This window comes from Patella vulgata, chromosome 5, assembly GCF_932274485.2.
Source record: "Patella vulgata chromosome 5, xgPatVulg1.2, whole genome shotgun sequence".
Lineage (NCBI taxonomy): Eukaryota > Metazoa > Mollusca > Gastropoda > Patellidae > Patella > Patella vulgata.
The window spans coordinates 2,724,775-2,737,451 of record NC_065883.2 but is presented as its reverse complement, the minus strand read 5'-3'; the positions used below and the strand labels follow the sequence as shown (position 1 = coordinate 2,737,451).

The 12,677-nt window shown below is 37.0% G+C and overlaps 1 protein-coding gene across 5 annotated transcripts in view; it reads left to right on the top strand.

The window, feature by feature from the left end:
- Positions 1 to 12,677, top strand: part of LOC126821017 (protein PALS1) — an 86,490-nt gene that overhangs the window by 65,804 nt on the left and 8,009 nt on the right. For all 5 annotated transcript variants that reach the window (XM_056101137.1, XM_056101142.1, XM_056101139.1 and 2 more), the window contains 5 exons: positions 2,070 to 2,145; positions 9,325 to 9,494; positions 10,064 to 10,269; positions 10,732 to 10,871; positions 11,633 to 11,794. In XM_056101137.1, the coding sequence (XP_055957112.1) occupies positions 2,070 to 2,145; positions 9,325 to 9,494; positions 10,064 to 10,269; positions 10,732 to 10,871; positions 11,633 to 11,794 (754 nt within the window). The remainder of the gene's footprint in view (positions 1 to 2,069; positions 2,146 to 9,324; positions 9,495 to 10,063; positions 10,270 to 10,731; positions 10,872 to 11,632; positions 11,795 to 12,677) is intronic.

Here is a 12,677-nt window from a genome sequence, read left to right as displayed (position 1 = left end):
TTCTCTCACCTACAATATGATATGTGACTTCTCTCACCAACAATATAATATGTGACTTCTCTCACCTACAATATAATATGTGACTTCTCTCACCAACAATATAATATGTAACTTCTCTCACCTACAATATAATATGTGACTTCTCTTACCTATGTGACTTCTCTTACCTACAATATAATATGTGACTTCTTTCACCTACAATATAATATGTGACTTCTCTCACCTACAATATAATATGTGACTTCTCTTACCTATGTGACTTCTCTTACCTACAATATAATATGTGACTTCTTTCACCTACAATATAATATGTGACTTCTCTCACCTACAATATAATATGTGACTTCTCTTACCTATGTGACTTCTCTTACCTACAATATGATACACAATATAATATGTGACTTCTCTCACCTACAATATAATATGTGACTTCTCTCACCAACAATATAATACCTAACTGAATACAATAATAAAAACAATGGGAAATATTTGACAAGTGGCATCATGTGTTCTAAAAAGAATATTGAGTATATCATGCCTCATGCACCTTATTGATCACTACTGATAGCTAAATAGGAAGTGATATCAGATGTTCAATAAAGAGTGAGCATTCCATGTCCCCCTGTCTTGTAGTTGTATATAATACCATAGATTAGTGAACCTCGTCATTTCCTTGACTGGCATTATCACTGACGTCCTTTGAGACCCCGGAGCCATCTTGTCTAAGTGAGTAAGATGCTGGCTCGCTAGTCTGGGGGTCGCGAGTTCGGTCCCTGCATTGGCCGAGAAAGTTCATCAGGATTTCCCGACATGGTTTCCCCTTGTCAATGATGCAGGGCCTGACAAGGAAAGCTGTCTAGTCATTCAGATGGGATGAAAAACCAAGGTCCCTTGTATTATTGACCTTCACGTAAAAGATCCTCTGGCAGATCTAAAAGATCCTCTGGCAGTTGGAATTTGATATAAGAGTAGGCCATAGTGCCGCTGCCTGGCAAAATTTCTCTCATAGCACATTGTATGGCGTATGCCCATCTTCATTAGCCCAGTGGGAGTAGAACAGTATGCTTTAAGCCTTATTTCATTTCATTTTAATGACCCAAATCTCTGTAGCTACACTTTTTGTCGTTGTGTATAAAACGATTTGTCATAGCTATATGTCAGTCATTTATCAATGTCACAAAATCTATTCTCATACAACCTGACATTTCCTACAGCACCCACAAAATCTATTCTCATACCATCCTGCCTTTTAAACGACATCCACGAACTGTCAAATCTATTCCAATATAATCCGACGAACTGTCCAACTAATGTCATCCATGTAGGATGGAGATTAATATTTAACTACAAGTGGGTTGGGTTGTCAAATGGTTCAAAGCCCCAAGGAGTAGGGTCGCCAGTCTAACCTCGTGGGTTTCCTCCGGCTGTCCGCTTTCCTCCACTGCTAAAGACTCTTACGCGCAAGCGAATTATTGAAGTAAAATTGAATCATATGTTAGTCCCAAAATGACCTGGTTTGTGTTGAGTGGACATTAAACTAACTCTCTCTCTCTCTCTCTCTCTTTCTCTCTCTCTCATATATTAGCCTATGTATTAGCCTATCTTCCCCCAGTGTTTGGATTTTATTGACAAAATTTTATGAGTCAGAGTCCGCCCATTTTTCATAACCATCTATTTATTCTCAGACCTGCTATAATACATGTACATAATGACCCAATCAATCCATGCTACCCAAATTGATTATTTAATGATGAAAACAAAATCAGATATCAAAAGTAGATACATGTACATGTAACCGCCTAGCTTGGACTCAGTCAGATTAATATGATTTCAGTGAAACTCATACAGTAGGTGGAGCTGGAATAAGCTGAATATATTCTATTGTACAGGTACATTGGGTATACATGTATGTTGTCTGTACTGGATGCAGAATGGTGAACCATTTATGGAGCTGATATTCTTTTTCGAGATGCAACTTTCACAATCGTGTAGTCTGCAAGAACTTAACAATCTATTGAAATAGTAAATTTAAACATTTGATAATAAATGGTTGATTTGATATGTTTCAGGGAGCTACTGTTAAAAACGAAGGTGATTCTGTTATTATTGGTCGTATTGTGAAAGGTGGAGCGGCAGAAAAAAGTGGTAAGATTTTAATTTTATTTTTAAGATATGGAAGGTTGGTTTGGACTTGGATTTCAGAAGCTACAGAATTATACTACCACAGGGTTGAGTTTTGGTCACCTACCATGTTGTTTGTAGTTGGCAAGTGGTATCAAGTGTTCAATAAAGTGTGTTCACCTTAACGCTTTCATTGCGTCTACCCGGTAGTACCGGGTATTATAAAATGTCGTTAAAATACGCGTACCCGGTATTACCGTGTACTCAGTAAAGCCCTCGCTAAAATTAGTACCGTAACTGCAAGTGCCATCCATCTATTGTATTTTCTATACACTAGAACATATTTCCACGCGTTTCAAAGTGGCAAACCATAAAATGGCGGAGTGCATAGTGACAACGTATATGATGCACTCTCGACGAAGTCATGAATGACGTCTTGCTGACCAACACGTGGACAATTTCGAGGTGGGTGATACACATAATTCGTTTCCAGTTACTTAATAATGATAGTAGTCAGGACAGTGATTGGTATTATGAAGTCGTGTGTGATTTGTTGCAGGATGTTCCGCCTATGACTATGTCTCCCGTGCATGATGAACAAGCCCAATGTGAACACGATAGCCCTGTGTCTGCAGTAGATTCTGACAATAATTCTGATGTTGATAATAATGCTGGCCTGCTGGATTGTAAAAGACGTAGGCAATTCCTGAGTCCCGAACGTGTAGATCTATTGACTGACTATATTGATAATGATATGGGACTTGGGGATGAAAGTGAAAGTGAAAACAAGGTATTGCAATCCGCACGTGGTCATGGTAGCGGGAGACGTGATGCGCGTGTTCGTGGTGGCATTGTTCATGGCTGCTATTGATATTTTTGTTCATTTTATATACATGTATCTTTATCAAAATCCAGTGAAAAAGACAATATCTCATAAGTATTTCATGGAGAAAAATTTGTTTTCGTGTTAGCTTTAGTGAGAAATGAGAAAACCAAAATGGCCACCATGACGTCACGTGACTACATTATTATGCAAATTTCCAAAATTCTATTTTTTCCTCTTAGCCCAACCTCATGCCCATCCCAACAGACAAAAAGATTTTTCATAAAAGCTTCCATAAGTACTGTTTGGCTTTCAGTTCCAACCCCCCTTTTTTTCCTCAAAATTTACGTCTAGCATTGAAAGGGTTAATATGTTATAATTTGTCCTTTATAGTGTGTTGTCCACCCACTGCTATGGACACCTACGCGCAAGAATATTTGAAATAAAATTGAACGATATGTTAGTCCCGAAATGACCTAAGTTGTGTCGAGTGGACTTCAAAGCCCATTTCTCTCTCTGTTTTATATCGCTACATATTTTTACACTATCCTTACCAAAAAGTTGAATCTATTATTGCTTGAGATGGAAGAAAGATTAAAGGTTACTTGAGATTTCAGTACACAGAGCCATCGGCAGATTTCTCTCACTTCCATATTTTTTCGATTTATTTGCAATTTAACTTTTTCTAGAAATATTTTATCAACAAATATTAAAATTTAATTTTGTGAGTAAATTTTGCGTAATGAAATTTTGAATAGGTGTAAATTGATATTTGTGTTTTGCCACTACACGATAGTATATAAAACCATCCCACATGTACTGTACCACACTGATCCACAGTGAATATTCGCTAGGCCGGGACAATCACTGATAAGGATGACATCGATGCGACTTAATGAGTCACAAATATTAACTTTTTTCCCCCGACAAATTAAATTCTAAAACATTTCTTTTATGTATTAGAAAAATAAATAAAGATGTTTGTAGGTAAAAATTATTTCCTATTTTAGTGTAAATGGGTATTAAAATGAGTAAAAGACGCCATTCTGCTCGAATCTGTAACGTCTTATGTAAACAATGCACGCGTTATTGAGCCAAATCTTCCAAATAAATCTGTTTTAAAAGAATAAAACAAAGTTTAGAAAGGATTCCTTGTGTAGAAAAATCACATATCAAGTCCTTTAATTTAAAAGAGTGAAATGAATTTAATATTTTTTACCACCACGCTTATAGTACGCTATATAAAACCATTGTACCTTATAGAATCTTCCAGATAAATCCGTTTTAAAAGAATGAAACAAAGTTTTTTACGAGTTCACACAATCAAGTCAACAGATTGCTTTAGCTCTTCTCTAAATAAACAAGTTACCCAGACGAAGATAGAAAAACGGGTTTACATAAAGTTTTGCGTCTTTGAAGCGAAATCCTCGTTAAGCTGTGTTTATCCTTTAATCAGACGGATTACGTGTTACATCAGGTTTCCGTGGCTACTCTCAAACATATTTTAAACGCTCGAGAAAATCAAATCAATCGTGGCAACATATTTTTACTCATATTTTAAACAAATCGGAAGTCAAACATACCTTGTGGTTTTTTGATGTCTAGAATTTTAACCAATTAAATCTCGTAACGACCTGTTGTTGATTTATGTAGTACGTGTAAATAGTTCCATATAAGGTCGTTGATCCCGATCGTGCATTTTACTACAATGTCTCATTTTTGGGGCTTAATTCATTGTAAAATGTACTTAAATTGATCACTTAAAGAGGGGCTACGGTGGCTAAGTGGGTAAGACCTTGGCTCACTTGACTGGTTGTCGGGTGTTCGATCCCTGCATTGGCTGAGAAAGTTCATCCAGATTTTCAGGCGTAGTTCGCCCATGTCAGTGATGCAGGACGGATTGCCTGACAAGGACAGCTGTCTAGTCGTTTGGATCTGACGAAAAACCGAGGTCCTGTGTACAAATTTGCGTGCACGTAAAAGATCCCTTGACAGTTGGAATTCGATATAAGAGTAGACCGAAGTGCCACTGTCTGGGCAAAATTCCCCTCAATTTCATTTGATCGCTTAAAGCCATCAATCCTGTGCATTATTCGTGCAATATCTAATGTCACAGTTTAATCCTGTCTAAAATAATCGTCTGTCCAACCTCGTTCTCCGGGTACTCGGGTTTCCTCCCACTGCTAAAGACTTATATGTGCAAGCAAATTATTGAAATAAAATTGAACCATATGGTTTGTCTCCCTCTCAATATGTTTGATCCTCACACTTACAGGTGGTGCTGGCTTTTTTATATTCGAAAAAAATGCCAAAGGATATCAGAGTCTTTAGATGGAATAAAGTCACATATATGTCAGTCGTGTTCGTCAATTCAACCTGAGATGATAGGTTACCTGATTATATGATCGTGGGAGTTGAATGAATGGTTTAACGCATAAGTTCTGTCATTGATTCAACTGGCTTGGTTTCAATTCCCCGCTTGTATGTAACACAAAGAAGGGTCACCTGTCCATTGTCCAATCTTGTAGGTTTTCACCGGGTCCCCGCTGATTCCTCCAGCAGCTAAAGACCCCTATTGAATTATTGAAATAAAATTGTAACATGTTACTCTCGAAATGACCTAGTTTGTGTCGAGGAAAAACTAAATCCCATTTTGATTTCTCCCTGATCGAAGGTCAATTTAACCTGAAATCATAGGGTTACCTGGTTGCTTCTTCACCTTTGATGTTGTAGAGGTAGATAGGTAAATAAAACTATCCTGTGTTTAAACTGTGTTTATGTTACACCTACAGTTAAAACACACAACTTGAATCTTATATAATTTATCTACCACACTCAATTAACCCTATCCCTCATGGGGGGTTGGATGGCCGAATGGTTAGCACGTGCGTGCTGTATCATAAAGTCTGTCATTGAGTCAACTGACGTGGTTTCGATTCCCTTGTTGTACGTGACAAGGAGTAGGGTCGCCCTTTTCGGTGGTCAAGGAAAGAGGATTTGACAAGGGACAATGTATTGTCTTTTGGATGGTACAAAAAACAAAACTGAGGTCGAGGTCCTATGTACATGTACACATTGACTTGCACAGTTGGAATTCAATACATTGCCCGTTTTCATTAACCATGTCAGACCAGAGAAATAGAACATTAACCCAATTTCATTTCATTTTATAAGTTGGAGCAGAACAGTAGGGCCGTAAAATTCATTTCATTTATGATAATATCTTTTTAACCTTATCTCATTCTACTTGAAGTAATCGGAATAATTGATTTTAGTTTTCAAGCGTACATCCTTAACACAAACAAAGGTTTAGTAACTATATGTTCATATCAATATCTACTGAAATATGTAAATATCTATAATACTTAACAGTAGGACCTTAAACCCTATTTATAATACTTCAAATAGAGCTTCCTCAGGCCTGGAAATAACACTTTTAGATGTACCTGACAAAATGTCAGGCACTAATGATATAAATGTAGTACCTGACATTTTCAACTTAGTGCTGAACATGTATTAATAATATCAGCAGGGGACTTGACAAGTACATCATCTAGCTGTTTGAGTGGGGAATAAAAACTGAGGTCCCATGTGGACGTTGGCACGAAAAGAACCCTTCACAGTTGGAATTCGAAGTAAGAGTAGGATATACTACCACTGCCTTGGCAAAATTCCTTGTAAACCGTCTCTGGATTTAAACATACATTATATAAGATAAAGATCTGGCCATTCTTGTTTTAATAGTTTAAAAATAGATCGTGAGAAATGAATATATTGAAAATTTGAGTAAAATTACTTTATTCTGTGTGATTTATGAATGTTTAAGGTTTTTACAAAATGTAGCGTAGATTGTTTTTTTATTTATTTTATGGTTAAACTTTTAAATGACGAAGAGTTGATTATGGGCGTGTCATGGGAATAAATGTTTAAATAGAAATTTATATAACATTTGAAGCCATTGTGTGTGTGTGTGTGTGTATCTGTTCTACGGATGAGAGATTTTGAAATGTACTGCGATTGTTTATAAAATTCAGTCACATAATTGATTATTGTGATTGTGATCCAACTTGGAAAACTAGTTTATTCTTCCTATACATCAAGTTTTTTTTTAGATTTTTTCTATCTGATTCTGGCTATGTTTATTCACCTAGTTCTACAGAGGAACTCTATATAAAATCCCGAGTTGCACATGCGTTCTTCTCTTGGTTCTACAGAGGAATTCTATATAGAAATTCGGGAGTTGCACATTGCCTTCTTTTCCTGGTTCTGAAAAGATGTAAACATTCTAAAAATCACTTCATCTGATATTTGTATTACATGTAGTTGTTTGCACTGTCTGTATTTTGTGTCGTGTCTGTGGGTTATTTTGTGTAATTGTTTGTGTGTGGTGTGGTCCCCCTGCACTCACATATACCTGATTCTTTTGTGTGTATACTTGTTGCTTGGCAATACTTTGTTTAAATTCTCTGTGCATACTACTTCATAAAAAAAAGTTACGAACAGTAATCAAGTATTTTGTTGTGTAAATTTTAAGTCACCAAATTAATGTTTAATTGGTCAACACTTCGAATGTAGAAATTTATTGGAAAACACCTCAAATAGATGCTATGTAAATATCAATAGTTTCTAAATATTCGGAACTTAGGTTCACAATTTTAATTTAGGTCAGGAATTTGTGCGTAGTTATAGTTAAAATGTGGGATTATTTGTGGTGAAATTTTTCGAGAGAATAGTTGAAGCTGTTAAAGGAGATAATCTTAAGGCCCGTTAGCTTAAAGCATATACAAACATTTAGAACTAATATTGACCTTCACTTTCAATGTCTTGTCTCTTACTTGATGACTGAAAACAAGTCTAAATATGTCTTCACAATATGGTGTGAAAACTCTACAAAGACAGATTTCTATGTAGTAACACCTTGACACCAATTATTGAACGACTCCTTCTTATGGTAAAAATGTATCGGACTACCTTCCAAATATTTCTAGAAAGGTTGAATAAACCAATTAGTCGTAAGTCACATGTGACAACTGGATAGTAAGATGATGTAGAAATAGATACATGAAGAGATACCACTTACTCTCTCTAGAACAGCCGATACCACTTGCTCTCCCTAGAACACCTGATACCACTTATTCTTTCTAGAACACCTGATACCACTTACTACCTCTAGAACACCTAATACCATTTACTCTCTCTAGAACACCTGATACCACTGATTCTTTCTAGAACACCTGATATCACTTACTCTCTAGAACACCTGATATAACTTATTCTCTCTCTAAAACACCTGATACCTCTTACTTTCTCTAGAACACCTGATATCACTTACTCTCTCTATAACACCTGATACCACTTACTCTCTCTAGAACATCTGATATCACTTGCTCTCTCTAGAACACCTGATATCACTTATACTCTCTATAACACCTGATACCACTTACCCTCTCTAGAACACTTGCTGTCACTTACCCTCCCTATAACACCTGATATCACTTGGTCGTTTAAGTGGCATTTTATTAATGAGAGTAACAAACAAGACACAATTATATAGAATACAAGTTACTTGAAAGATTTATTTCTGACAATGTTTCAAGAGAACACTCGTTGAAACGTCACTGAAATAAATCTTTCAAGTAACTTGTTTTCCATATAAGTTTGGAGCAGTAGGACGTTCAACCCCATTTTATTTATTTCTTGTATTCCATATACAATGTATAATTGTGTCGTGTGTTGGTTAGCTATAAAAAGTGATTGGGTGTCGTATACCAGGCAGAATATGTATATTTACACAGTTTCGTTTAGCTAACAAGATTGTTTGAATCTGTGTATTTACTGTCAAACAGAGAGAAGACCAATTAGAAAGAAACTGTTTAAACATTAGTTTTTATGTGATTGTTTTAAACTAAATCAAATTGAATCATGTTTACAAGTCAGTTATAACTCATGTTTACAGTAAAATCATTCATGTCATTATAAATACACATTCTTTTAAACGATTCCATTTCATAAATATACGTTGTGTTTTCATGATTTTGTTGTTTTTCTTATATTTATTAAAGTTTTTTTTAGGTGATCTTTTTTTATTTCCCGTGGGGGGTGGATGGCCAAATGTATGTGACAAGAAGTAGAGCCTCGTGGGTTTTCTCCGGGTCCTCCGATTTCCTTCCACTGTTAATGACACCCTACGCACAAGTGAATTATTGAAATAAAATTGAACCATATGTTAGTCCCTAAATCTCCTAGTTTTATGTTGCGTGAAAGTTATACCCCATTTCTCTCTCTGTTTATGTTATTGGATTAAAGAAAAGCATGCGTAGTAGTATATACTGATTAAATAAAATTAAAAAGTGAATTTGTTTTTTGTTTTTGTTTTGTAGGGTTATTACATGAAGGTGATGAAATAGTTGAAGTAAATGGTATTGATATGAGAGGTAAAAACGTTGACGATGTCTCCGAGATATTAGCTAATATGAGTGGTACTATATCATTCATGGTTATACCAGTTACGCAAGAAGTTATCCCCCCTTCTCCCCCCCAACGAACACCAGTAAGTATTTTAACAATATTATCATTTGTTAGGAAGCCATGGTGGCTCAGTGAGTAAGGTGCTGGCTAACCAGGAGATCTGTGGGTCAAGCGGCTGGTGTTGTTCGAGAAAGATCCCCTGGTGGCTCAGTGAGTAAGGTGCTGGCTAACCAGGAGATCCGAGGGTCGAGCGGCTGGTGTTGGACGAGAAAGATCCCCTGGATTATCTAGCATGGTTGCCAACTTGTCACTGGTGGAGTATTGAGGGCCTGGCCAGGAACAGTGTCTAGTCGGTTGGATGGGTAGAAAAACAGGTCTTGTGTATGCGTTGGCATGCACATAAAAGAACCTTGACAGTTGGAATTCTGAATGAGAGTAGTCTGTAGCGCCACTGTCCTGGCGAAATTTCCTTGTAGAACACTGCTTGGCGTATGCTGTATGGTACAATTTTATTTTGTTATATGGTATAATTTTATTTGGTTATATGGTGCATGTTTGTATGGTACATGTATAATTGTATTTGGTTACATGAGTATAATTGTATTTGGATATATGGTATAATTTTATTTGTTTATGGTTATTAATTTTCAGACTGTACATCTACGAGCGTTGTTTAATTATGATCCTGAAGATGATATGTATATACCATGTCCTGAGTTGGGTATATCGTTTATGAAAGGTGATATTTTACACGTAATTAACCAGGAAGATCCACATTGGTGGCAGGCGTATCGTGAAGGAGAACAAGAACAACAATCATTGGCTGGTTTAATACCCAGTAAAACATTTCAAGAACAGTAAGTTATTCATTGACCAACAACTACCCTTTCTTTATCGGATACGGGGGTTGGGTGACCGAATGGTTAGCATGTGCGTGCTGTATCATCAGGTCTGTCATTGAGTCAACTGGCAGGTAGGTCACGTCATGGGTCATACGAGCGGCTTTTGACCCCATGATGTCAGACATTTGATTAACCGATCAGTGTTGATTTTTCTCGTAGAATAGCCACAGTTCTGCGCAAAGCACGTCAGGAACTCAATGCAACAGACAGTTTTATTGGCTAATCCCTCACATCAACCAGAACTTGGGTTATATAACAACTCTTGTAGATCCTAGTGTTGTAAAGACAAGTAAAACAAAATTTTGAACTATAAAAAACGAAATGAAATAGGATCTGTGTTTCAATCAGATTGATTGATTACGTTATATTATTATGTTGTATTATCGTTATATTATTATGTTGTATTTTGATTTGTAGACGTGAAGCTGCAATGCACGTGTTAACACCAGATGGCAAGGAGAATAAGAAGAAAGGGAAATCGTGCGCTTGTGGTAAAAAAGATAAAAAGAAGAGCAAGAAGAAGAAGAAACAATCCTTATATAGCGGTAGTGGTGAAGGTGAGTAATGTGCTAGATCATAAGGTCTGTTATTAATGGTCACTTGTCTAACCTCATGGGTCCTCTGGTTTCATCCCACTATTGAAATAAAATTGAATCATATGTTAGTCCCAAAATGACCTAGTTTGTGTGGAGTGGATGTTAAACTTCATTTTTCTCATTGTCTTTGTCATTAATGGCGTCATCTGCCCAACCTCATGGGTTTCTGATGGTTCTCCGGTTTTATCCCACTGCTGGGTGGAGTGGCCGAATGGTCTAGTGTGTGGGCTTTAGATCAGAGGGTCTGTTATCGAGTGGGCAGGTCGTATGGCCTAATTGTTATGCGAACGGGTTCTATCATAAGGTCTGTCATAGAGTCAACTGGCGTGGTTTAGATTCCTCAGTTGTACTGGACAAGGAGTGGGTTGCCTGTCCACCCTTGTAGGTTTTCTTCTTGACCTCCGGTTTCCTCCCACTGCTAAAGATCCCCTACATGCAAGCGAATTATTGAAATAAAATTGAACCATGTGTCGGACGCAGGAAATTTTGAAAAATCGAGGTGTGAATGGAAATGAAATGGGGTTTAACGTCCTACTGTTCTGTTTGTGTCCATTGGACATTAGGACTTTAAACCCCATTTCTCTTCCTTTATACAGCTAAAGATCCCTGCACTAGCAAATTATTGAAATAAAGATAAACCATATGTTAGTCCCAAAATGACGTTCCAGACATTCTGGCAAATTAACAAATCTCTTAATTTTCTTTTTCTGTTTTTATTTCAGATACGGAGGAATATTTAACGTATGAAGAAGTGATGAGATATTACCCACAACCCAACAGAAAACGACCAATTGTTCTCATTGGACCAGCAAATGTTGGTCGTCAAGAATTACGAGATCGGTTAATTAATTCCGATATGGACAGATTTTCCATCATAGTTCCACGTATGTAAACCATTTTAAACTGGAGGTGGGGTGGGAGTGTTCAGTGGTCTAAAGTGTTGACTTTAGATCATAAAGTGGCATGGTTTTGATACCAGGCTTGTACGTGACAAGGATTAGGGTCGTCTGCTCAACCTGATTGTTTGAGAGAGAGATCACCTAAATAAATTAATAGCTGTTTTGCATAAAGGGCCAATCTGGATTATATTTTGGAGAATAAAACTGTTTAATTTTGTGTTAAAATCCTGTAAAATGCTCTTCCTTAGGGCCGAGCAACTAACTCAATATTTGTGATAAATTTTCACTTAATCCTGTCAGTCTTCATCTGGAAATTGAGACCGGTGTCCCAAGCTGCATCATACTTTTCTTTAATAAAAATAACGTGTAGATGAAATCTACCTTTCATTATCAAATACAGCACGCGGGTCATGCACTGTATAGACCCCTAAAGCAATGTCAATATACTATCAGGTCACCTAACACGTGTATCCCGATAAGTGGTCTTGACGTTCACGTCCAAACGATCCAATATTTTAGGCTGAAATTTTGAGAAAAGGTAAATACACCGTTCATCTATAATTGGGCGCTTAAATTTCATACGTACACAGACTTTTATTTCAGAGACTCTGTTAAAATCGGGACAGTCCCTTTACATAATTTGAGTCAACTGGCGTGGTTTCGAATCCCCGGTTGTACGTGACAAGGAGTAGAGTCGTCTGTCCAGCCTCGTGGGTTTTCTCCGGGTCCTCCGGTTTCCTCCCACTGCTAAAGACCCCTACGCGCAAGCGAATTATTGAAATAAAATTAAACCATATGTTAGTCCCGAAATGACCTAGTTTGTGTCGATTGGACGTTAAACCCCATTTCTCTCTCTCTCTCCCTTTAC